Source organism: Phlebotomus papatasi, chromosome 2 (assembly GCF_024763615.1).
Source record: "Phlebotomus papatasi isolate M1 chromosome 2, Ppap_2.1, whole genome shotgun sequence".
NCBI classification, from domain to species: Eukaryota; Metazoa; Arthropoda; class Insecta; order Diptera; family Psychodidae; genus Phlebotomus; species Phlebotomus papatasi.
In genome coordinates this window covers 59,611,297-59,639,189 of record NC_077223.1, presented here as the reverse complement: position 1 = coordinate 59,639,189, position 27,893 = coordinate 59,611,297, and the positions used below count along the sequence as shown (strand labels likewise).

The following is a 27,893-nucleotide window of genomic DNA, read 5'->3' as shown; positions in this document are numbered from 1 at the left end:
TTCCAAATTACCTCATTTTACCCTACCCCTACAATAATGCCGATATAATCATCAAAATTCAATAAACGGGTACCGAAATAATTAAAGTTATGTGTTAGTTCTTAGGTTGAAGCGCCTCTAGCGTAGATCATACGAAATTTAAATATTCTAAAAAGTAGTAATTTTCTGAGAGCTTATATTTATTTGCGCCCTTATTTTTATTCTATCAAATAAAACCAGCGACACGGCATATTGAATTTCGTCAACTTTAACACCTCCATATCTACGGTCCTTTAAAAACAATTGAAAAAAAACTACAAAGAAAATAAATTATATAATTTAATTTTTAAAACATATCGCTCCTTGGAAATTACAAGGGGCCAACTCAATCTGAGCCACATTTCAGGAGACAGCATGAAAAATTCAACTTTGTATAAATAATTATCTCAATTAAGTATGTTAATAAAAATAATTTAATTCCTTTCTATTTGTATGAGCATTATTATAAACATCGAAACATACATATTTTTACCTTTCAAAATATGTTTTTTTATGAGTTAGCTCTTTGTCATTCTAAATGATGCGCAAATTTTCATGAAATTAGAATGACACGGGATCAACTTGCTTGAGTTAGTCCCTTGTTTCACAAAAATTTTAACGATAAATCTATTTTGTGCCCCTTGACTTCAAACAAAATCGCGCAAGCAATCATAAAGAGTAAAATTTTGAAAAACTTTTCTAATAACGAAATTTAATGACTTATATCATCTGAAAATTTATTAAATTGTCTTTCTAAGTGCATTAGAATCCCAAAATCGCAAAAAAGTGAGTTGACCTCTTGTAATTTGCAAGGAGCGATATAATAGTACAACATTTAAGCAATATTTTTTGAAATTTTGATTTAAAGTTTTTATGTAAAAAAAATCAGAGAAACTATGTTGTTTTTTTGTGTTTTTAACATACGTAAGCCCTTAACCCCCTAATGTCTGTTTCTTTAATATGCAGAAAAAGTAGTGACGTATTTTTTTCTGACTAATTATGGTTCAATAAACACAAAAATACCATCCGTTCTTTTTTATCTCTTTTAGTTTAGGAGCAAAATGCGAAAATATAAAACATTTCAAACACTTTTCGCTCCTAAAATTCACATTTTAAGGTTTTTCAACTTTCTAAATTAAAATTTTCAAAGTAGAACGACATGCTTTTGAATAAAAAATAAATTTATTTTAGTCATATTACTTTAAACCGGCAATTTTCTTGAATTCGGAAATGTGATTTTTTGTACAAAATTTTTTTTTCTCATTTTTTCTCTGACGCAAAACAGGAATAGCAATTAAACGAAGAACCAAAATTAATTTAAACCTTCAGAATGCTACCTTTGTAATGCTATTCTGGAGTGACTCCGAAACGTTAGAGGGTTAAGCTCGAAAGACCGGCCGTGATATATTCATCGTCATCAAGAAACATACATATTTTGGCAAAGTTTGAGCTCAATAGAAGTTCAAAAGACATTATATTTGGTTAAGATTGCAAATGTCTCTGATATCATAGTAAACTTTTAGTAGCATAAAACTTGTACATCATGCAACATCTCTTAAAATTAGTTAAAATTAGTAAAGTAAATCTATACTTTGTAAATTTGTAAAGAGATTTTTAAAATAACAAAACAAACTATTTTCAGTAAAGATCACTTGTTGTTGAATTTTACATGTAATATTGATTCCTCTTTTGCAGCAAACTTATCATAAATTTTGACAAAATTTAATTTTCAGACTGTGTAGGTATCGAATTTAAAAAGATATAGAGTATAATATTAAAAAAATGTACAATAAATAATACTTTACTACAGGCGTTTGACTCTAAATTTTACCTAAAAATTGCATAAAATTTTCATGAAATATCTTTCTCTCATTAAAATACTACAGAAGTGAAAGATGTACTCTTGCACTTTTAGCACTATTCTTACAGGCGTAATAAAATTCTCTTTTATCACATTGTTCATGGTGGGATTAAAATGCAATTGTCCACTCCTCTGCAATTATTGTCTTCGCCTTGAGCGACACCCAATTATGAGGTAGTAAATGCATATGCTATCGCTTTTCATGAGAATAGAGAATTATAGCAAGTATACCAGTAAAATGCTAAGACTTAAGGCTTGACTTTCTTTGCTAAGCTCTAAAAGCTGTTCAATTGGGAGAAATAAACCACTATATCGCCCATAAATTCTGTGAAGAGTTTATGCATTGGAAAAGAAGATATTCAGGGAAAATCTCATCTTCATGTTGACATTTTTTTGACTGTGGGTGCACTGCACATACAGGCTGTGCAATTGAGATAATAATTCCATGAAAGTCGACATCTTTCGCTAATTGCTCCACGCATAAGAACTCTATTATTAATTTTCTTTCATTTTTAATAGTACTCAACAGTTTTTTTTTACCACTCTCTTTCTCGCATCGTTCCCTACCGACAAAGCCAATGGCTACATGAACGATTTTTTTTTGCTAGCTTATTAAGGAACTCCACAAATATTCTCCCAGCATTTGCAACTCTTGTCTATAAGTGTTTATGACGTGGAAATAATTACTTGTGTTTTCTTATGCAAAATGAATATATGCGTGGAGAGTGAGAAATGTGACTTTTAGATTGCTTTTCATGGCATCTTCTCTAAAAGAAACAAAATTGAAATTATTACTTGTAATTTGCTGTGAAAGATTCTTTTTTTTATAATTTAGCAAGACAAAGCGGAGATTTATTTTCAACGAAAATTCCGAACTACACAGATGAAGTATCAGATATCTAATTAGCAAAAATAGTCGGTTCTACTATAAATTATTGTCTTAAAACTTACTCAGCTATAGTAACTGAATATAAAGTTTACTTGAGCTCATACAGTAAGAAGAGAAAATTATCGATGAAACAATCAGGGATGGAGTTAAATACATCTTAAAGTACCCTTTAAAGTGGCATAGAGGTGATTTTTGATTCGAAAAATATCACATTGACTTTTCTCGTAGTGGTCTATTCGAAAGCTCAATCAGTAGTTAGGGGAATGGCTCATAATTTTGTCCAGTTTCTTATTTTGGACACCTTGAGGATAAAATTGGACACTAAAAATAAATTGATTAAAATGATGGATTTTTATTCCAATATTTGATGAATAATGAATGTTATCTATATATTTTTCCTTTTGGAAGATTTTAACACTAAATACGTTAAATTTTGAATATGATTTGAGTTGAAATTGCTTTGTTGAAAATTCAGTGTGAGCAATTGCATCCAGTGAGCTTCACTGCACTTGATTCCACGGGCATGGGACGGACAACCTCATCCCGTACAAGAAAAAATAATAATGCATGTCTAGAAATCCCCTTGCGGGAAGGCCTTGTTCCTTCATGGAATGTCGTGCCAGCATTATTATTATTATTATTATTATTATTATTATTATTATTATCTCTGAATCTTCAGAACATTATTTAGTTTTTTTCTAAATGTTGTGAAGTTTCATTTTAATATGCTGGATAATATAAATTTAATAAGGACGAGAAGATGGGATACCAATTCTCATCGTTATGAATTCATTCCACCGAAAGTTTTGTATTAACATTATCACTTCACAGAAAAAGATTTTTTTTAAATTGTTCGTTAATGTTTGTGAATTAATATTATATATTAATTCACATAATATTTAGAAATAGGGCAAAATGAGGTAATTTGGAACCATTTACAATTTGGAGCATTTGAGATTTTCTCATTATTTTAGAGATTCAAAAGGAAAAAAATGCTATTCCTGTTCTTAATCGTCTTTTTCTTCTATTTCGCTGTCTTTGTTTTCTCTTTGCTCATCTGAAACAATGAGAAAACCTCAAATGTCTCAAAAAGACAAAAATGTCCCAAAATGACTTCAAATTACCTCACTTAACCCTACTTGATTTTTGACTTTTGATGAATCTACCCTAAATATGATGCCCATCCAAAAAAAGTGTTTTGAACGGTCTCTGAAAATCAGAGCACAACGGTTGATTTTTTTTAAATTTTTAAATGAAAATTTAAGAAAAATGCAATGCTTTTATGTTCCTAACAGTTTTAATCAATTGGATTTTTTTATTATTTAAAAAATAAAGAAAATATATAGTTTTTTTAATGAGTTTGAACGCTGGCCGTAAGCAGCCCATAATGTTCATTTAAAAAAAAACGAAAAATAATAGTTTCCTTAAGAGGGCTTTGGTGTTTAAAATATCTGACAATTGCTGAGCTTTCAAAGAGTGTTACAATATACTTTCGCTAATTCAGTTTTTTTTTTTTAAGATTGGGCTATTTTTCAATTCAGTTGGCCGTTAAGAACATTAAAAAAAAAACCTTGTTGACATTTTTCAAACTTTTATTATGCCCAGCGCACAATAACTTTTGTTTTGTAAACATGTTTTTGGCATTTCATGTGAGTGAGATCTAGATTTAGTTATCTCGCTCATTCTCACAGGAAATTTTGAAAACATGTTTACAAACAAAAGTTATTGTGCGCTGGTCATTAGATTCTCAAAAGCTTGAATAATATATTTATTTATTATCTTAAGATTGAAAATATAATATTTCTTAGCTTCGTAAACTACACCTATGCAACATCGGAAATACTAGTAGGGGAGAGCCGGCATGTTTGAAATACCTAATTATATTTTGACTTAAGGCATTATTTCCATAACTCAGAAAATTATCTTGAAATTTTGTAGAGTGCTTAGTATACTCACTAGTATATACTTTATTAAAATAACTCAATTAGTGTTTTTGTAACTTTGATTATTTTAACTTAAAATAATTAAAGAATAATCCACCGGGTCTCAAACATACAGGTTCTCCCCTATTTTTCCTTGTTTTAGAGAAACTTAAAGTGCGGATAACATTTAAATCATTGAATTGGTAATCCTCGCCAAGTCTACCTTACTATTTTTCTTCCTCAACACTCTTATTACATACTCTTATTACCATCATCTTATTGAACACATACATAACTAACAACTTAATATTCACTTCAGCATCTCATTTTGCATGAAGATCTATTATTCAGATCGCGCTCATTAGTGTCTTGAGTTGCTTCTTTTGTAGCACATATTTTAACGCCTTGTGCAAATAGAGTCCCAACTCTACAGCTGTCTTCATACAAATTTCTCATAATTTTACCATCAGTAATTGCACCCCTCTGAGAGATGTCTAACGTTGCGTACGATAAATAAAAAATCATAAAATCGCATCGGAAATGAGTATTTTCATCTCTTCCATTGGCAATCACCAAGATCTTCCTGTTCATTTTGTATTTAGCCTGCCGGAGAGAAAATAAATTGGAATTAATGTTAGTATTACCAATTACCAGCATTAACATCTCGCCAGTTTCCAATCAATGCTTCTCATGTGCCATCGAAGGCACTAGAGTGTTCTTGAGAATTTTATTGAGCATTTTATTACTTACATCACTCTATTGCATGTTTTCGCATGAATTTAAATGATTTCACCTGATTAAAATGCATCTGTGGCTGTTAAAATGCCACGAATTGAATTTTGTGCTTTTCCCACAACACTTTTGGGTCAAAATTTGATCCGCAGGAGAATACTATCTCACAAGACCATTCACGAAGAAAACTATTTCGTGAGACAATTAAAGAGCAAGATCTCAAGATTTCCGATTTTCGAGCTTTAAAAGTAAAAAAGTTTAAGTAAAAAATGCTGGTATTTAGTTTATTTATGTATAAAAAAATCATACATGAAAATTACAAAGGAAATTTCAAATAATTATAGCATTTAATTTACATAAGCTTGGAAAATTGCTAAAAATGTAAATATATTTGTACATACTGCAAAAAATTGCGTTGAAAAGTTAAGGTGTGTATCATTTTACGAAAACTACGAAAAGTTTCCAGGAACCAGTTTTCGACATATCTTTATCAATCAGACAATATCCGAACAATGAAACTACGATGTTTGTCCATCTGTTTGTTTGTAATTTAACAAAAACATAGGGTCGAGGAAACACCTTTTCGACAGGGAACCCCTATTGACACTTTTAATAAGGATAATAATTGTTCAAATTTCGTATTCCAAATCGTACAGAGTAGTGTGTCAATTAGTTCCGACACGAGTTCTTAAAGTGTCAATAGGTGTTCCTTTCACCCTAGTATAGGCGGATCTTTGCCGTACTCTCATTATTCCTCCTTTTTCAATGACAACTGCTTAAACAAAATCCCTTTTAAAAATACAAATCTCAGTATTAAAAATATCAAATGCAAAGAATTTTAATACATTTTCAAAATTCCATTAAACAATGTAAATAATTGAAATAGGACAAATAAAGAAATTTGTATTAAAATTTGATGGATAACTCGAAAGCCAAGTGTAGAATAATTTCACGGCGAAAATGAGAACAGTCACGTTGTTTTATGTCTCAAAATTCTATAAATTTTCAATTGTTGTGATGACTAGGTTATATAATGCGTGTACCAATCACCTATAAAAACAAGACGCAGTGAATATAGCCTTATGTCCTAGACACTTACACCTTAAGGCGAAAGACGGCTTAACGTAATTATAATCAAAATAATGATGTCAGAAAACATTTCCATCAGTTTCTGACTAATTCGTCTCTCGGCTTAAGCTGATCAACGGTTTAGTTAGTGGATAACTGATGGGAATTTTCTGACATCATTATTTTGATTATAATTACGTTAAGCGATCTCTCGACTTAAATCGTAAGTGTGTCTAGGGCATTAAAAAGGTTTCGGAAGGACAACTCTCTTTAATGAATTATAATTATTATTAGAATTATTATAGGTCCCTTTGGGCATCCTACGGTTCCTCCTCATAAACTGGTAGAGGACTTGATAATTCATACTCCTAATTCGTAATAGAACTTAAACTCCTATTACGAAATATGAACTGTCCAAAATTACAAGCAAAGTGTCCAAAATTACAATTAAATTGGCTAAATTAATCTTTACATTCATTTTTGGAGCTATTAAGATAAATTTTAGAAAAACAGACAATAAACTTATATCCAAAGGTTTAAAACAATTTTCATAAAATGGAAATAACAAAAAAATCAACAGATTTTGAAAAGTAATTCCCAAACATGTAAAAAAAAGTACTAAATTTTCTGGAAAAAATTAATATGCTGAAACTTATGTAAGTTCAAAGGGGGTTCCTATGTTGCGTCAGAAGTGAACAAATGCAAAGTAGTGCATATGGCCCTGGTCGCCACGCGCCCGGGAAGCCTATAATGATGATGAAGATTTTGAAAATATTATACTTCTAGAATATTATGAGCATCTCCTTTAAAACTTATTTATTAAACAAAAAAAAAATTCGTGATAAACTTTAAAAATTCTCAAAATTACATGAAATTTTATATTAATATTTAAAAGGAAAACTCACGTTATTATTATAAATTTGTTTTCAATCCTAATTCTTAATGATAATGGTATGTGGCGTTTAATCAAAATATTTTATCAAAAAATGAATTAAAAAAGCATTTTGGCTACCATTTATAACCAGACAAAATAGCAAAAGCTTCATTTTCAACATGATCGTCAAAGGTGTAACGATTTTAACATTTTTTGGGTTGATCATCATCACGGTGACAGGTCTAGTGAGTACTGATAAAAGTGTTTATTTTATTCAATTTATAAGACACCTTTCTCCTTCTTTTAAATTACTTTTAGAATATGTACGATGCAGTGGTTAAAAGAGTTGAGTGTTTGGAACCTACTGAAAATTACGTCACTATGTCTTGCAAAGTTAAATTGAAAAATCGAACAACAACATACATTCAAATAAATGGTACACCGCATTACGATATTGTGGATCCCACCATTCGAATAACTTTTTTGTATAGATTTACCATATATAGACAATTCTTAATTGATGTTACTGAAGATTTTTGTGGAATGATTAAGGAAGGACGTCCTGCTCCAGTAATCAGTTTAATTTGGAATAGTCTGGAAGATTCTACGAATATTGATGACGAGGGATGTCCAATGAAAAAGGTGATGATACAAGTTTGTTAATATAGTAGAAAACGAAGAACTAAAGTTAATTTTAAAACAGGGAACACTGTTTTATCTGAAGGACTATGTATTTGATACAACTAAGTTTCCACCAGCAATGCCTACCGGTGACTATCGAATTGATATTGGAATGATGAACAGAGCAGATGGAAAATCGTTTTTGAAAATTGAAATTTATATAGTAATTTCCCGAAGACCAGTGGCAGACATTATGTGGAATTGAATGTTGTAGTGCGACAATCAAATTTTTAATAAAGATTGCATAATTTACAAAACCATCTTACTTATAGTCTTCGATGTATAAGGACCCCTTAGCAACTGCAAAGTAAATTTGTGGCGCTATGAGTGTAATAATGGTTCAATTCAATAGCGGAGACCGGGGCAGAATTAGCCACGTATAGTAATATACCACGTATAGTTTGCCTTCGAAGGAATATTGAGGAAACCACTCTATTCTAAATATATAGGGGAGACTGGGGCAAAATTTGTCAAATCTAAAATTCGATATCTTCCAAAAGAAAAGCGACCAAGGCTTCAAATTTTTATCATAGATTGCCTTCACGAATCTGAATAAACGTCAAAGGTTTTAAGGAATTCGATCAAGGAATATAGAAAATAAAAAATATTGAATTTTTGAACCATGTTAAAAATTTGCTCGTCAGGAGATATCAATTTTCATCAACTTACTTTCCGAAATTAATGCATTAGCGTATATTTTCCATATAATTTGAATATCCTGAACACGAATCCTTTGCCCGTTTGCGAATTTTGCAGAGTGATTTTCCTACAGGTTTAGCTTTATCAAAAATGACCACTCGGGGTAAAATTTGCCAGAACGCATGGGGCAATAATTGTCAAAAAACGAATAATTCCGACATTTCATATGGGGAAAAGGCACATCCAGTCACTGGTTCTGATTAGACTGCAGAGGATTTCTGGGGTAGCACAATTCCAACAGAAAGAGATTAAATGATTTTTGGAAATATTTCCAACACTTCCAGCATCACAAATGTGTTTTTAAAGGTTAAATTTTTCTGAAAATCAACAAACGCAAAACACTTTCCATCACCTTTCTTTCTCGGTTTTGCTATGTGACATTTACTCGGCAAACTTCGTTCAGTTCAACTTGCCCAATTCGCCCTTCTGCAATTTTTAGGCCGGCGAAGAGAATTTTCTTGCCAAAAACAGGGGTGACATGATAACTTGTTTTCGATACTATCGATGTCGATTCTGAGAAATTTAAATGATAGCAAGTTTTCCTGTACCTAATATAAATGTTTATCAAAAATCTCATTCTTTTAAGAATGTCACAATAAATGGCCCAACAATGCATAAAAAATCGACATTCACTTTATCTAACAGATATAGATTTATCGATACTATCGATTCGATAGTGTCGAAAAGTTATCATTCCACCCCAGCTTTTGGAAAATAACTTGAAAAACACATTTCTCGTTTGGATAATAAAAAATGGTCTGCATAAAGTTAAAAGGGAATAAATTTCCTATCAAAATATCTCAATTGGATATTTCTTTAATTTACGAGAACTCTTAATAAAACGAAAGAAAATGGAAAAAATGTACCTCATGCCTGATAAAATTTGCCCCATCAGTTTTGATAATTTCCACAAAATCGTCTTTTTGAAAATGGCTAGGAAAGCGCATTTACTTTTGAGTTAGAGGAACATAACTTCGGAAAAGTTGTAGGGCGGTAAATTTCCTATAAGAATAAGCTAAATAGAAATCATTCAGATTCTCTGATAGTATATGAAAAAAATAAAATATCCGCTTTGACAAATTTTGCCCCAGTCTCCCCTACGTCCTTTACTATTCATTGAAATATTTATCAGCCTCATACAAACATTTTTTATACAAATTAAACGCAATGAAAAATTTCATTTGGTGGCTAATTCTACCCCGGGCTGCCCTAGGTCTAAAAGCGTTTCAACTTGTAATGAATTTTGCATTCGTTAGGCGGGTTCACTACGGCTGACTCATTCTTAACCCTCTAACAGTGTTTTCTTTAATATCCAAAAAAGTAGTTAAATAATTTTGTCTAGGGTTTAATGGTCCACTGAACTCAAAAAAAAAACCATCCATTCTTCATTATCTCTTTCCGTTTAGGCGCCAGGTGAGAAAAGGATGACCGCCTGGAGGCGGTCATATCGGTTTAAGGCATAAGAAGACTGAAATTTTTTTATTGAAAAATAGTGAACAAATAGTAAACTAAATGAATTTTAAATGTTTTTTATGGATGAATGTTGTATGATTATCTAAGAAATGATAATTTTTAGGAAAAAACGTTTATAATTTTTATAATTAGACATTAATGAAGTTCAAGGTGTTTCGATAAGACTGATTTTTACCGAATAGGTCAAAGATCAGCTATGAAAACGTCACCTTCTTGTATAATTTCAAGGTCCTTTGCAATATATTGCTTATCATCTGGTTTTATTTCACGATCTGGGGCATTAAAGGACGAATCAGGGAACTCATCATCACTGTTGAAGTCTGCTTCTTTATCAATTTCGCTTATTTCGCAGAAATCGACCATTTTACTCATTCTAGACAGTCTTCGTGTAATCTTAATTGTTTTCCATGATTAATATATTGCAAAATAATAATATATTTTACTAGAACAACCAAAACAATTAAATAAAAAAATCGGTAATTTTTGAAAATTTCACCCTTGAACCGATAAGACCGCCCACAGGCGGTCTTCCTTTTTTTCTTCTAAAACTCTTACTTCTAGTTTTTTCACACTTATAAATTGAAATATACAATCTAGTCTAGAAGAACATATCTTTCAGGAAATAAGATTCTTACTACAGTTAGATTACTTTAAAACAATCTTTTTTGCACTTGAAAACGCAAAATGTCGTGAGCGACATTTTGTTGTTTTTTCTCTGACCTGTCACACAAAACTGAAGATTGTAAGCAAACGAAAGGTCAAAATGAGTTCATCTTCAGAAAATAAGTTAGTAAGACTATAACTGAGGACACTGTAGATATTTCAACTTCAAATAAGTAATATTATCGCAGTAAATTCGATTTATAGAATGTCCGCCTGGAGGCGGTCTTACCCGTTAGATGGTTAGTACCGGTTTTTCAAGGTCAAAGGTAAAAAAAGCTCTAGAGAGCATATTTCTCAACACTGAATGGTATTTCATGTTTTTGGCTCGTTGATGATCTTATAAGTTTAAGCATTATGAATTTTCCTTAATTTTATCAGAAAAGGCTTATTGAGAGAAAAAATTTTGTAACACTAAGCTAATCCACAATATAATGCACTTTACCAATAACTAGCTTTTAGCAACTTTAAGGTATGATATCATCATATTGCCACCTTATAGTAATAATTCACCATATCTATTCTCGCATGTTTCCTAAATGACCCATAACATATTTCACGGATCATGTAACCACACAATATCCCCAAAAAGTGTTTACCTTTTCTGGCATCTGGATATTTTCCCTCAATAATATTGCATGTTGGTTTAGAGTTAACGCATTGATTTTGTCATAATACTCATTTGCATATGCAAATTCTAGGAAATCAATCTGAATCTTCAGGAAAATTCACACACATCGCCCATCAAGTGCGAGAAATTCTTCTCTTCCATGGGCAAGTGCATATCGAAGGTCTCCACCGGAAAATCACCAAATAGCTTTGGAAGTACACAGCATTTGGCCCTCTCGGAGAAAAGTTTCGACGGTTCTAGTATCAATGAGGTGAGTCCACTTTTCTTGCTAGATGTCGTGAAAATACCAAATGGAAGGATATTATTTTTCCACCCCCCAAAATATCGATCCCGGAGGGAAAATTTCCCAAGAATTTTGCAGAAGCGTCTGCGCAATAAGTTAGTCTCTTTCGGGAGCTAAAGGGCTGAAATTGTGAAAAATTTTCACCTCATGAAAAATCCAGGAAAACTACCAAGTTAATACAATGTACTAAGGTGAAAATTGTGGAGAAGATGAATTGAATTCGTGATTAAGTGATTGAGCAAGGCACTTGGTGAAGATTTGCAGAGTTCAATTGGAAATTTCCCCTCATTGATTTTCCCCAGAGTGAAAATTCACGGCCTTGCAAATGTCCTGCAGATTTTCCGACACTTAATACGCATTTTCCGCCTGTGAACTGCAAAGTGCTCTTGGGAAAAAAACAATTTCAGACACATTTTTTCAAAGTTTTGTGCAATTGTGACAAAAAACATCCAATTAGAGCCACAAAGTGTTGAGAATTTTGTGAAAATTCTCCACAAAAGTACAGTGTTGAGCTAGGGAAAAAGTGTAGGTGAAGTAGTGACAATTGTCTGAAAATCTTAAGGCACTGACTTGTGCTGCAGAAACCACAATAAATCATTTATTCAAGGTGGCATTCAATCAATATGGATGAATGCCAAAATGTGATTGAATTTGATGAATTTGTTGATGCAATTCAGGACGACGTCACAGACAACATGGTAAAAAAAAGCTCCATTTTTCTCCCGTTAAAAAACCTCAATGATCCCAATATTTAAAACCACGTTTTTCGCATTCTATATAAAAGTTGTGGTACAATTCCCACACAAAAATTGCTATGCGATTCTCATTTTCATTAAAAACTGAGATTTCATTCAGAAAAGTGCGAGATTCATGTGAAAAAACTCACCATTTCGATGAAATCTCTATATAGCAAAATTATTCTATATGCGTGCACTATTACAACTTTTTCTATGCTCACACATGAAACTTTCATTGGGAAAAGTCAGTGGCAAAAAAGCACCGCTAGAGTGAAAGATGATACAATAGCATAATTGGAGATGGTTCACAAAAAAAGGGTAAATCAAAGAAAAAATTCCGCAAAAATGTGTAAATTGGATTCATAGAGTTATAATGGTAAATAATCCTCATTATGGTCTAACAACGCATTTGAAAGCTTCTTCTACTTTTCATATCACTTTTCACTGCATTGTCTTCTTTTGTGGTGACTCATTGTTTTTCTGTTTGCACAGTTTCTCAAATTTTCACAATAGAAAAAAAGCATAAAATTACTAAAGCTTTTTATGAGCTCGTTAGGAGTATTCTGATTCCATTCATTTTATATGAAAAAGTTTTTTTTTGTGAGGAATCTCCATTGATTGAGATATTTCCATTTAAATTCTTGACCACACAAACACCTCTTATAATTTTATTGGAAGCTTCTGATTTTTTGAGAATGATTTTGAGGTCAGAAAACACCAAAGGTGATTGCTCTCAAAAGCTCCGGTGCTCTATTGATCTTCCTGTAGAATTTTCAGTGTACGTGTGGCCTAAAAAGTGTCTTAGAACATACAAACTGCCAACTTTTGAAATTAAATAACTCTTCTTTTATTGAAAATAAAATTCCAGCACTAAGAAAGTCCTGGCATGTCTACTTTTATCTTAAATAAAAAAAATGCTGAAGATGTGCCAAACTCTTCTAGGCCATATAACGATTTATATATTAAATCGTTTCAGATTTTCAAGAGCTTTCTAAAATAACACAAATATTAAAATACAAAATTTCAAGTTAAAGACTTATTTCTATGTAAATTAAATAATGTATTTATTACCAATAAATATTTTATTATTATTACGTTACTATGAGTAAAAGTGCTAAAGTCTTTGAATACTCTTAATGTGACCAACAAAACAACGTTACTAAAATACTTTTAGGAATTTAATTTTTAATGGCTAAAGCACATTTCGCTGTTACAGTTAAAGTGGTCAGTAAAAATCAAATTTGTCAATTAATTATAAAAGAGTTCCATAATTTTTAAAACATGAAAATAATAAATTATTTTTAATCACAGGAAAATAAAGTAATTATGAACCGGCATCCCATGTTTCCATTGAGAATGAATTATTGTGAGTGTTTGAATTAGGTACGTAATCCTAAGAAAATTATATTTTATTAGAGCGCCAGTAAGTTCAGAGTTCAAGCCTGGGTGGAGGCACGATTTTTTTTTATCCTGTCTCTACTCAGGGAAATACTGGAGATTGGGTATCATATGTTTTAACTGACCCTCTAATTAAATACAAACGTACCGAGTTCAAACACTCACAATAATTATTTATGTAAAGACCCTGAAGACGATCCCAAACTAACTACCAAAGCCCCGTTAAAAAAAATCAAATAAACGAACAGAACAAAGACCGAAATTCCAATTTTTGACGCCATATAATAACCATACTGCTGAGTACTAATCAAAAATTCTAACTGTATCTTTAATTGCTTCTGGATATTATTAAAAAAAAAAACGAAGTAGAGTAAAAAAAACTACTTTGAGCTGAGGGGCTACGTTGAAATACATTTTTTTGTACATTTCTACAGGAAACTAAGCTTAAATATGATTATAATTTATTGTCGTAAGGCCCAGCTTCCTTTAGAAATTTACGAAAAACTCGTATTTCAATGTACCCCACAGTTCAAAGTAGTCCTACCGACCCTTACAAATTATTGCTTTAAATTTACAGTATTTTTCTTTTTGAAATTTAAATGAAATGAAAATAACTGAAATAATTATATTATAATATTAATTATTGTATATAAAATATTTAACATTTTTTAAAAATATTTAATTTAATTTAATAGTTTCTCAGATTTATGTTTTTAAAACAATATTTTAAAATAAAATTAATCAATAGGAGAAAGTAGTCAGCTTGAAAACGTGACCGTTTTCGAATTTGATACCGCTCTTACGTTTGTCACCAACCCTCTAATATTGCAATTTTTAGTATCAATTAAGGGGATCCACGGTGAAATTGGTAAGAGCGTTCGGCTCTTAAGCGGTGTGATTTCCGGTTAGAGTGTCACAGTTGTCATTTCGAGTCCCGCCCGGAAACGTCTGAAGCGACATATTTCTCATATACAATGTGAACCAAATAAAAATTTGTAAACTGCGAACAATGTACAAAATGGCAAAAACAATCCAGTACATCAAAATAAATAAATAATAAATAGTTTCAATTATTTATTCTATTTTACTAATACGAAAAAAGGTAAAAAAAACACTTTCCCTTGGGGACCACTTTCCACTGTCCAACAATTGTGCTATTTTTTATTTATTTTTTTTTTTATTTTTAAGACTCAAGTGTCATAATAGTTGGATACTGATAAGAACTTAAAATTAATCATATGATGGCCTTATAACAATGTGAATTTGTTGAACGAAACAAGACAAAATTAATTTAATTTAGAAATTTAATAATTAATTCTTCCGAAAAAAACAAATACTTGAAAATTTTAAAATATATTTAATTTTATTTAATTTATATCCATGTTTCTACCTTTGACCGAACTGAAATATTAATTCACTAAATGCAATATTAATTAAATTTAATAACTTTATTTATTAGGCCCATCAAACATATTTTCAATTTCTAAAGATTACTTTTAATGTGAACTTTAAAGACATTTAAGTTTCTTCAAATTCTTAAGTTTGAAAATCAGTTTCGAGGTTCTTTTCCCTATTTTAACTGTTCTGGAACTTTTAAACAACAATTATACATAACAATTTTTAATAAATGTGTTTCTAATGAATGTCAATTACCTGACATTTGAATTTTATAAGTAAAATTTCGATTTAACATCCTATAGCGAACTTTCATTTCGCCCTATCCTCCTGAGAAAATTCTGAATTCTCTTTCTATGATAAACCGATTAAAATTTTATTTTAATTCCTAAATTACAATTTAATTTATTACTAACCAAATTCAGTTTTTAACCAACTAAATATTATTATCTCACTTTATATTTATGTTCTAGTACAATTTATAGGTTTAATTGGAAACTCCATAAAATTCGAAAAAGAATTCCAAAAGTTAATTGTAAGCATTTTAGTTATTTTGAGTAACTTATAAAAGTTTCTAGACGGGGAATTTTATGTTCTTGTGCAAAAATCTGCATATTTTCAAGTCCATGCTGCGGACTGTAAAATGAGGCAACGAGTCGTTGGTGTTCATTTTCTATAGCATCTCCAGAAAGATCAACATCCGGAAGTTTTTAGCATAAATTATCATGAATTGAAGATGATTTTCTGTCTACTGATGCAAGAACGGCACGTCCATTGTCATAATTTAATATTTCTTGGTAACAATTGAAATCGCATTTGAGATTAGAAAATAGTGTAAGTAGATGGAAATAATTGTATGACGTTCCATAGCTTTGGTATTTGCCTTCAATCACCATCTCGCCGGGGCAAAGAATTGTCTTGGAAACATTTTAAATTACAGTGGATGGAATGAGAATTGGAGCTCAAGTTGATGAAGCGTTTGCAATGTTAAACTCACCGTAACCGTTTTTATGTAACCCAAAACGTTCACAGAGGGAATCTCTTTAGATGAAGAAAGAGATTGCACAAAAATCCATCCAGATCACGATGGTTTTATTTTCTTCTTTTTTTTACCACTATTGTCTCATACCGAAATGATTTACATTCTGTCCATCTCAGTTGAATGATTTTTGAATGCTGAATCAATTTTTCGAGCATACGTTTGCAAGAGAACCCCTTGCTTCAAGTCAGTATTAATTGATGTGCAAAATTTATAACATCTCTTACACTTGTTACAAATTTCACAGTAAATGAGTGGAGAATTGATGATGATAGAAATGGGTCTGAACGGTAATTGTCTATAGAAATTTAAGAGATTTTTTCCACTGTAATTGGGCATTATTGTTTCACCATCATGTACCAAATTCTATGGGTGAAATTTTTTAAATTTTTGGCCCAATACACTTGGTACACAACTATCCACACCTTAACTTTATTTCTATTGCCGCCTGTGCAAGAATGTTTCCAATTAAAAGATATCTATGCTCAGGGATAAATTGACTTGGATGACCCTTGAGCCTCGAGTGTGCGTTGTTGATTGATTTTGAAAGAGAGAAGAACACGTTTCAAACAGACGACAGCACTTTGTTGCGAACACGCATCATTCTTGGTAAAAATCATTTTAGCGTAAATAAATAAATATTTGATTGATTTACTGAAGAAGCTGAGGAGAGCCGCTTAGTGCTTTCAATTTTACAAAGTACAATGCCTTTGCAAAGATTGTATTTGGGTCAATGATAAGTGAGGAAATATATTTATAAATCAAATTACAAGCTTAATGTAGGCTCTATCTGAGAAATAGACTATGGCTAGACCAAGGCAAAATTTCCTTGCAATGCCTTCATCGAATCGAAATTATTAGAATACGTAAAATTTTAGAATAATATCGTAAATTATAAAAAAAAGAAAACTGAAAATCATTACATAAATCTCAACTGCTAACATGGTCTTCAGAGGCTTAAATATGTTGCCAACCATCTGTAATTTCTAGTATATTAAACAATTACAACGATTTTTCAAAATCTGACCAATTGCTTTCATTATGCAATAAACCTTAAGTGTACATAACATTAAATTTAAGAGTCAGATGTAATAGGCTCGATTGAATGTGCAACCTGCAAACAGTAAAAAGTCCTAAATTATTAATACCCATTTAAAACAGTGTATTTGTATTCGAAATTTCCCTCCAGAAATAAAAATTCCCCAATCGACGCGTAGAATTGCCTTTAAAAAGCCCTGTGTATGAAATATTTTCGAAAATCTATGCATTCAAGATCACCGATTTCTAGCACAAATTTTGTATAGTGAATAATTTGTGAATAGAACTGTATTTCAGCACATAAAACGTGTAAATTTAAATAATTCGTCAGTTGGATCAGCAATTGTCGTTCGTAACTTCTTCACCACCAATTTGGTGAACATTCGACGTCTGGGTGACGAGATAATCAATTTTTCAAAAAAAAAAAAATATAGGGGCGGTGCAGGAATTTTAAAACTTCTAAAGACTCGTGGAAAATTCTCGTTCTGGAACTGTCGAAATCAAGTGGAATTGTCGAAATGTATTATGATGCTATTCCAATAAAAAATGAAAAGGAAAAGTCTTTCTCCTGAATATTTTTTTTTAGCCAGCAACTGTTCTCAAGTGCTTCTTCATTATCGACTTTTCTTTGTGTTGGTTTGTGCGTTGACTGTTTTCCCTAGTCCTCACCGTGTTCTAAAACCAACAAACAGTCACGACAGGTAGCATCATAATGAAAAGTCGACAATAAAGAAGCACTTAAGAACAGTCATGTCTTAAAAACTAGTAATAAACTCAGATGAGCTTATGGTAGCTGAGATTCTTTACAGGTGATCTCGAAATGCGTGCAACTCAGGGTGCTTGCAACTCGAAATGAGTGAAACTTCGATTGTGAGTTGTATTTTGGGGTAAAGAATCGCATACCACGAAAATCAATTTTTAGCGCATATGATATTCGTTATTATTGATGTTAGCAAGATTTCCTCTTTCATTTTTTATTGGAATATCACCATTAGGGTAGACCGGGGCAGAATTAGCCAGCAGGAGAATTAGACAAAGAGGTGTTATAGTGTTTCTTAAAAAGAATATTGAACAAACTACAGTAGACTCTCTTAAATCCGGGCATTTGGGACCGAAATGTCACCCAATATTAAAGAGAAATTCGGGCGTCAAAGTATTTGAAATGCAATGACATTTTGTTCATCTACATAATTATGTCAAGTTTACATACCGATATTTAACTTACATTCCATAAAACCCTTAATAATGCAAAATAACATCATAACTAAGAAAAACCATAGAAAATTTGAACATATTTGCTTCATTTAACAAGAATAACCAAACTTGAAAAATGACAACAAACTTTTTACAAATGTAACTGCTGCCCTAATTAAAAAGTAGCCCTATCTTAATAGAGCCGAATTAGCGAAAGTCTACTGTATCATTATTTCAGAATATTTGATTCTCTTCTTGCCCATTGAAATATTTATCAGTCTGATTTAAACAAGTTTTTCATAAACCATATATAAGCAAAGAAAAATTTCATTTGCTGGCTAATTTTACCCCAGTCTCCCCTACTCTTATTATGTATCGCATTCTTCAAAAGCATTAATGACATTTGATCTAATTTAATGTACATATAATCTTAATTTATAAAATTCTAAATTACATTCCACTAAAGTTTGATTGATTGATGTGTCCGTTTGTTTAATTGTAATATGGAGTGTAAGACCATTTGGGTGAAATGCTTTGGTTATTTTGTCTGCTAGAGCCAATCAAAATGGAACTATTGAGTTTTAATTGAAGTCATCCACCTCGTCATTCACCGATCCAGCAAAGAAGAGCCACATTTGTGGTTTAAGTTTAAAATGCCAAACAATCATGCTGAATCGTAAAATTCCCCCCAAAAAAAGTTTCATGTCTTTCTCTCTCTAAGTGATCGAAAGTCTTTCACCAAAATTAAATGTTCTTCCTCTTTATGGTTTTTTGCAGGGTCAATCAGAAAGTAAGAAAAATAGCAAGAAGGAGCGTGCAAATGGCAGTGTGGAGACCAAAGGTACGGCAATGTCCTTTGGCTTCCGCAAGAAATCCGCTCCGACGGGTGGGAAAAAGAATGGCAATGTCAGCACTAAGGAGAAAGAGAAGATCACTGGAGAGGATATGGCAGTGACTGTGATAGGAAATCGGAGTGTGCTCAAATCAAATCTCATCGAGAACGACAAGAATGGCAATTCAGGTGAGCAAAATTGCTGCAAAAATAGCTCCAAGCACTCACAAAAGAACATTTATGCAAAAGATAGAGGTGAAAATATAGTTTGCGTGATGAATCTTTTTGTTCCTAAATAGAAATGTATATTGCCCAGGAGGATTGTTTTTCTGTCGTTTTGCATAGAAATGAGCTCAGTCGTTTTTCTATTAAAGACCAGAAGGAACCCCTCACAGAATGAATTGCGGAATTGCTGAATAAATTACCTAAAGATTTATTAAATGTGTAAATATGTAAAGAATGATCAGAAGAACTGTACAACTCTTCTAGCGCAAAAGAAAGTTTTGCAATTATTACTACTTTGGTATATCTTTCGGCGTTTTAATTTAATACTCATCACGTGCTACCAGTGCCTGAAGCATGACAGAAGTCGGTATTTGGCACGTGAATTCCCAAATGTTATGAAACAATATAGGGATAGGATGGGCTGTTTAGAAACTTTCGGGTTTTGCAAAAAGTTGAAACACTATAATATGATGTTTTTTGAAAATTATAAATAAAATCCTGTTTAAATTATATCTTCATTATTGCTGACTATTGCTGGGCCTTAAGCGAAAACGTCAAAATTCTGTCAAAAACGCAATTTTTGACAAAAATTTCTCTCAAATGTGTAGAGGCCTTTAGAAATGGGCAATTGAGGGGAATTAATCTATTTGAATCTGTAGAACAGATTAAATTTGTTGCTATATATGATTTTCAGACCATCGGAAAAAACGCTAAAGTCTGAAGGAAAATTCAGTTGAACTCATTTCTGGCTTCAATTGATTATAATTTCGGTTTACGTAACCGATTCATATTCACAACAATCAATAAAACAAATCCATTATCTAAAATCAATATTAGAGGTAGATGTCCTTTAGTAAAAAATGATTTTAATAAACTATATAGTATACTATTAAAAAAAATAATTATAATTCTTTGCTTGTCTAAACTGTGGCATTTTGGCTATGTTTGATTCATGTTCTAAATTTTCCTAGATTTCCCTGAAGACCGCGCAAAAGCTTTTTCGTAAAAAAATCGAATTTATTACTATATAATAATATAATAGTAAAAAAAATGTGATTATCTTTCCTGGCTGAGGAAGACTTATTCGTTTTCTCTTTTTAATTCATTAACCAGAAATATTCTCAAGTGTTTTTTTCCGAAACCGCCTCAGTCAAAACTTATGCATATTTATTTTAAATTAATTTTCTTGCAACATTTTTATAATATTTTTAAAATTGTAAAAAGAAATCGCAAATTATACATCATATAAACGTTTCCTAGCTACTGAAGATATCTAAAATCAAAGGGACAGATAATCCTAACCGGCTTATGTAGGTGAGATTCTTAACGTGAGCTAACTCGGAGTGCATGCAAATTCGATTTAGAGCTGAAATTGTGAGTCGCCATTCAGTTATCTTGAATCAAATTCGTGAAATTATACAAATTTTGTATTTAAACCAAAATATCAAGGATTGGGATGAACTGGCACAAAAGTGATATATGGGTGAAATGTAGACAAGAATGTATTCTATAATTTTCCTATAGAACATGATCTCATCGATTACTCAGAAGCCAAGATAATCGAGGTTTTTTGTTTCTTAACTTGTTTTTTCATCCAGAGTGCCCCAAGTAGTCATTTGTTGAACTTCAACTATATCAAAGAATTGTTGTATTTTGTGAGACTCTTCATTTAAAACCCTATTTTAAGTGTCTTGGTGGAGTAGAGGCAGTCAAATTGGCATCTGAGTGATTTCAAAGCGTTATTATGGGAAAAATCAATTTTTTCACACTTAAACGGCAAAATCGGAGTGATAGCGTAGTCTGACCGGAAAATGATGTATGAAGTGAATGTAGAGACAAATGTCCTCTACAATTATGTCGAAGTAATCATCAAAATCGGTTCAGCGACAGTCGAGATAATTGAGGTTATGTGATATTGAAATTGGTTTTTCGACTGTGGCGCCCCTGGTGTTGGTCCCACGAAGTTCAAATATTTTAGAAAGTTGTAGTATTTGGTGAGATCTTTCGTTTAAGCCCTCATTCATCAAAATCGGTCACATAGAACCGGAGATATGATTTTTTGAATTTCGTGAAATTTGACCCCTCATATCTCCGGTTCCGTTTTAACCACAGCGCACATACGCACCATTTTGGAAACGTCCTAGACTGGACTACAACATACTTAAATTTGATTAACTTGCACAATGCCGTTTTTGAAAAAAGTGACTTTGAATTTCGATGAATTTTGACGCTATCACAGCGCCACCTGTGGTGACTTTTTGAACTTCCATCTGAAAGTGCTCATCGAGACGAAACCAAAAAGGTAAAATTTAGGTCGCTATGTTAGTTAGAACCGGAGATAGAGGCCGGTCAATGTTCGAACTTTGACCCCTTATAGCTCGGGTCAGGGGTTTTAGATCGACTTAAGGTTTTTTTGTTTGATAGGTATAATCAACGGCTACAACATACTAAAATTTCAGCCCGATGCACAATGGAATTTTTGAGTTATTTAACTTATAAGATTTAAAAATTTTCTTTTTAATAATAGCGCCCCTAGCGGTGGTTTTATGAACTTGCGTTGTTAGAAGGGGAAGTGGCATTTCACGAGAGCTTTCCAAAAAGCCCTCACTTTTTAAATTCTGACAATTAGAACCGGAGTTATGGCCATTTTAAGAAATTTTTTTTGGACCCTTATAGCTCGGGTCAGGGGGGTCGGGAGACCTTAAGTTTGGTATTGATGGAAAGCCCTAAGGCCCAGCTATAACATACTAAAATTTGAGCCCGCTCGATGCCATAGGGGCTGAGCTATTGAGAAAACAAAAAAGGGGGTCTTCAAAATGGCGGAAGGAGGGGTGGGGGTGGGGGTCAATGCACCAAGTTGCAATTTTCACCCGATATATAACCTTTGCCGAAAACCGCAAGTCGATATCTTTTTTAGTTTAGGAGCTATTAAGCTCCAAAGAGCGGCCGGCCGGCCGGCCGGCCGGCCGGGAACTTAACTTAGCCCCCCATATATTCGTGATCAGGAAGTGGCGAAACACATTTTGGCCAAGTTTGAGGTCGATCGGACGACATGAAATTTTGTTAGGATTATAGTAGGTGAGATTGTTAAGAATCTCACCTAATAAAGTATATTGGAAAAAATCGATTTTTTTCGCACGACTAATGTATAAATCGTTTTTCAGAATAAAATACACTTCCAGGATCCAGAATACTAAAGTCAAACTAATAAGTTCTTTAGTAAAAACAGCTTATTCGGTTTCCGTAACTAAAGTGATCTAATACGGGTTTGAAATTGGAGGTGTAGCCTAGTTTCTCAAATGGCTCTAAATCCTAATTAAAAAGCAATTTTAATGGTTTCAGCTGAGATTTCAAAATTTAATAGATCACTTTCTCTTAATATCTAGTTTTATGTCAAAATTTTCCGAAAAGTCTTGCTTAAGAAATTAGAGAAGGTAAGTCATGGCTTAACCTTAAGTCTGAAGATTGTATAACTCTTATACTTAGACTTATTTATATTTAATTTCTTAGCAGATGAAATTTTTGAGGAAATTATCACATACTTAGTAATAAAGTTAATAGCAGTTTAAACAGTTTAAAAAACCACTGCAATTGCTTGTGATTTTTTTTATAAATTCGAAAGCTTCGGGTTTTAGATATAGGCTTGTTACTATTTTAGTTTATAATCTAGCAATATATCTACTTGAAAAATTTATCGTGTCGGAACAGACCGGCTTGTCCCTGATATCTTGCATTATATAGATTTATGAGTCGTTAAGAAGCACGAGTAGCACAGTTGGGGATTGTTTGTGTGGTGACAGCAGACCAACTGACCTCATTTACTGATCATTTTTTAACTTGGATTTTATAGGATCAAGAGACTCTCTCGATGAGGCTATTCAGACGGGAAGATCAACCCCAAGACTTTCGGCTCCGAAAAAAGAAATCGCCGGGACAAATTACAGAAGCAATCGCTTTGGTTTTCGCCAGAGCAATGTTGTGAGACCTGCATCGACGGGACTTACGCCAAAAATTGCAGAGTTCGACAGCAATTCTAACAATAATTTCACAGGTAATGGCATTCTAACACAGATCTAAAAAAAAAAGGTAACTCGAACTCGAGACAACTCGGTATTATGTTTGTAAATAATTCCTCATTGAGTGCAATAGCCTCTTACAATTACCAATCATCTCGAGCGAATCCATTGGTTAAAGATGGCAAAAAGTATCTTGTTTGGAGAAGAAGTGAAAGATGAAAAACCCAATGTGGAAACATGAAGAAATTTCTCGAGGTGGCTTTTCAGTCCAAGATGGTCAATCTAATGGTGGTGTGGAGTTGAGAAAAGTCTAATTATAAAATTGTTTTATGTGCAAAAATATAGATAAGCGTCGCTCAAAGAGTGCTTCGGGAAGTGCATCAGCACGATCATCCACCCAGATCAATGAGATGCATCAGAAAGTGACAAATCAGCCGCAAAATCCCAAAATAGCCACTGCATCGAATCATCAGAATCAACAGAGTCTCCGAGCGGCATTCTTCGAGGCGCAACCAAAGACCACCGCCGTACGCACAGGATTCCACACGAATGACATGTAAGTCCACTGGTCAGAAAAATTATTAGATTATACTGAAATATATTTTCGAAACAGTATTCGGCCGACTCCGCAACTGCCTGTTGTGCCCACAGTGACCAAGTTCACTCTCCATACGGCCAATCTTCCGCGTCCTCAAGTTCCCGTACCCATCAGTCTCACAACAAAAGCCATGGACTCCAAGGGTGCTAAGCAAGCCCTCAACACCAGTCGTCGATCGTTTTTCGCAGGAACAGCCAGCCGGGATACATCTCTTGACTCTGGTATTTCCAGCTATGATAGCAGTCACAATGCCCCAGGTACCAGGAAGGCCAGAGTTCGCCAGAGGAATCTAGAAGTAGTCATGAATGGCCGTCATACCTTCCAAGTCCGTGATCTCGATGACTCCCTCTCAGATGAGACTATCGTGCCCCTGGCTCTGCCTAAACTTCCCAGCGCTTTTCAGGTAAATCCGTTAACCATTTACAAATTTAAATTTTAACAAGATTTTATGTGTCCAATTTCTAACTTCTAGGCTTCTCGTCAACCGGCACCCACAAGTGGTCTCATTCGCATTGATCAGCCCAACTATCGGGAATTCCATAGGGATTCCGGATCACCTCCCAGAAAGCCCTCCATTCCATCAGATATTGAGAGCCTGGAGGAAGATGGGGAAGAAGGTAAACTCTTCCGCGATAAGGCTGCATCAGAGAAGAAAGGATCTCAAGTTGAAGCCATTAAAGACTTCTCACCGAGCAGTAAGCAATCCTCTCCAGGCAGTTCCCGAGCATCCTGGGGTCATGGTGGAGAGTCTATGGCTCACAAAGACTTCAGCAGTCTCAGCCTTAGTAGCGATGACAGCAAGGAGCCGGCTCGTGTGTCATCAATCGTCATCAAGGACGAAGATATCACGTCAATCACTTTCACCCTCGATCAACCACTCTCTTCAGCAAATGACTACTTACCCCCATATCGTGTGATCAGAGATGCTCCGCCAAGAGAGGACTCTCTGACTCTTCGTGAGGATACACAATTCGCTGAGATGGCAGCTGCTGTTAGCGATATTCTGCTGGACGATGAAACATCGCCAACAGACAGCTTGGTCAGCAGTTGCACGGATACGGATGAACTCATGAAGAAGAACTCTCACGCCAAAAGGAAGTCGCCAGATGGGGTAAAGACTATTCGAGATCTTGAGAAGGACATCGACGAGATCTCACCGGAATTGGACGATATTAATCTCATCAGTCCAGTAATGGTTGGTACACCAACTCATGCTTCCACCTCACTCTCACTCTCCGAAGCTGGCAGGGACTTCTTAATCGACGATGAGATAGCTGATCAACCAGCACTTGTCTTCAATGATCAGAATGGTAAGAACTTTTTTGCTTTTCGGATATTAACGTTTTTGTATACTGAAACTTAAAATTCTCAAGCGGTATTAAATAGCAGTCTCTTTCAAGGATCATATAGGGTAAAGTGTATAATTTGGAATTAGTGTTACAAGTTGGACAATTCGCCGGTACAGTTGGACATGGCTTTTTTCTTGATAAATACAGTACAAAGTTTGTTTTTAAGCACAAGGAACCAAATTATAAAACTAAAGCATTAAAAATATACAAATAAAAATGAAGTATTAAATTTATCAAGACGAAAAGCCCTGTCCAAATTGTACCATTGTCCAACTTGTACCACTGTCCAACTTGTACCACTTTACCCTAGTCAACATCTTTTCGAGAAGATCATTTTGGCTCTTTTTTTATCAAAGGAGAAAATATTCATACTTTTTAAGAAACGTTGAAGACGATTTAAAAAAAATTATTTAACCCATTCTTTACCATGGTATTATACATCATACGCAGATTGAGTAATTTTAGGTGATTTATTCCTGAGCAATTTTTATACGAATTGCTATCGGAAATGGATTTTTAGTAACTTTGGTTCTTCAATTACTTGGGAAAAATAGTCCGACAGAGATGAAAATACATTTTGTTATTGTTTTTTTTTTTTTGTTTCGCGGAAGGTCATGCAAAATTTTTGCTCGAAATGTCAGACGGAAAGTACGACATCCAGTCGAATTTGTTAAAATTGGCCTCTTACATCTTTCCTGATGTGAATTCTAGTTGCCAATTTGTTTTCTTGGATAGTTACTTTATCTAAATCAACAGAGTTTGTAATGGATTAATGCACAGAATTTAAATTCAGTGACCGTTAAGCCGTGTGTTCTACAGAGGCTCCCCGCGCCCCCATAATATAGATAAAAAAAAATTCTTTTCAAAAAATCATTTATTAATCTGTAGGAAACTAATCCCAAAATATGAACATTCTATTTCAAGTATTTCTAGTACATTGACTGAATGGGTTAAGAATTAAGACTTTTATTATTAAGAAAAGTACTTCTCCGATACAGATTGTGCTGGAAAAGATAGGTCCAATTATATCGATCTCATAATTTTAGGAAATATAACTCTACAAAATTTGTAATCACTATTTCGAAGGCAAATCTTAAAAGAAATATGAGAAATTTAAATTAAAAATATTTTAAATATCATAATCCTTACACGCTTTAAAAACTTTTTTCAGATATCCTAAGTTGAACTTAAAAATTAAAAGTCTTTTTATCTTATATCCTTTCAATTTTATAATTTACGATTTAGAATTAGGAGGTTACATCGGCAACGCTAACTAAAAAGCAGGATATTTTCTATATTTTTTTTTTCTAAATAATAAAAAGATATTTTTATCTAAACTTTCAAGGATATAAAATAACAACATTAGAACTATAATTCACTCAAATTTTCACTTAAAAATTTTAAAAATTCAGTAATTTGTATCTTATTTTTGGATACTTTTTTGAAAGAAAACAACATAATTTGCGATTGACAAGATTACTCAGAGTAAAATCACCAAAAGTTGAAAACCAAGAATTTCCTGTTAATAGATAAGTTAAGTTCGTATTTGAACAAAGGATTTTCTAAAAAAAAATTTTGATTTCTTTAAAAACTTAATACAAAAAAAAGGTTTCGCCTTGTTTTTCACATTTTCGTTTAGTAAAATAAATTAGGGAAAGAAAATATTCTTCGTTCAAGCACTAGTTTAGCTCATCTATGTACTAAAAGAAAATATTTAGCGTTTTTTTTTTTTATTTCACAAGAATCTACTTTGAGTCATCTTACTTAACGGAAAGTACAACCCTTTTTTCCACAAAGTTTTCAAAAATCAGGTTCCAACGACCAAATTTCTAAGATTTTTAAATGAAGACTTCAAAAAATATAGTTTGAAGGTTGAACTATTATATGTTAAAAATCTTATATTACATAATTTTTATTATGCTGAAAAAAAAATTCGAAAAACTATTCCTTTTTAAATCATCGTGATTCACGTAACCCTTTAAGTTAACTGGAAAGTTCCAAAGACCAAATGATTAGAGATATCGACTTAGAGCCTTCATGGACCTCTCCATAATTTTAATAAGTGTTCAAGAATAATATAACTTTTGAGATTAATTAAATAATTATTTCAACACTGTTCTATTTTTTATATTATCTTGTCAACGACAAGATTTCTGCAGCTTAAAATAATTAAATGGAAATAGAATCGATTAAAAAATCTATTAAACTTAAGAGGTTTTTTCTTAATTATGATCTTAGAATTTTTATTTTATTTTTTATTTTTATTTTAAATGTTATTTTA

The 27,893-nt window shown here is 32.7% G+C and overlaps 1 protein-coding gene across 11 annotated transcripts in view; it reads left to right on the top strand.

Annotated features, from left to right (window-relative positions):
* Positions 1-27,893, top strand: part of LOC129801922 (uncharacterized) — a 75,647-nt gene that overhangs the window by 11,720 nt on the left and 36,034 nt on the right. For 6 of the 11 annotated variants that reach the window (XR_008751742.1, XR_008751741.1, XM_055847393.1 and 3 more), the window contains exons 1-8: positions 7,529-7,609; positions 7,683-8,006; positions 11,579-11,758; positions 19,370-19,613; positions 23,500-23,700; positions 24,011-24,221; positions 24,279-24,666; positions 24,736-25,573. Coding sequence is in view for 9 of the 11 variants with exons in the window: in XM_055847393.1 (XP_055703368.1) it covers positions 7,544-7,609; positions 7,683-8,006; positions 11,579-11,758; positions 19,370-19,613; positions 23,500-23,700; positions 24,011-24,221; positions 24,279-24,666; positions 24,736-25,573 (2,452 nt within the window). In the remaining 2 variants the exon portion in view is untranslated. Of the gene's footprint in view, positions 1-7,528; positions 7,610-7,682; positions 8,007-11,578; positions 11,759-11,893; positions 12,490-19,369; positions 19,614-23,499; positions 23,701-24,010; positions 24,222-24,278; positions 24,667-24,735; positions 25,574-27,893 lie in introns of those variants that run through there. The other 5 variants (XM_055847395.1, XM_055847397.1, XM_055847396.1 and 2 more) reach the window with 2 other exon arrangements.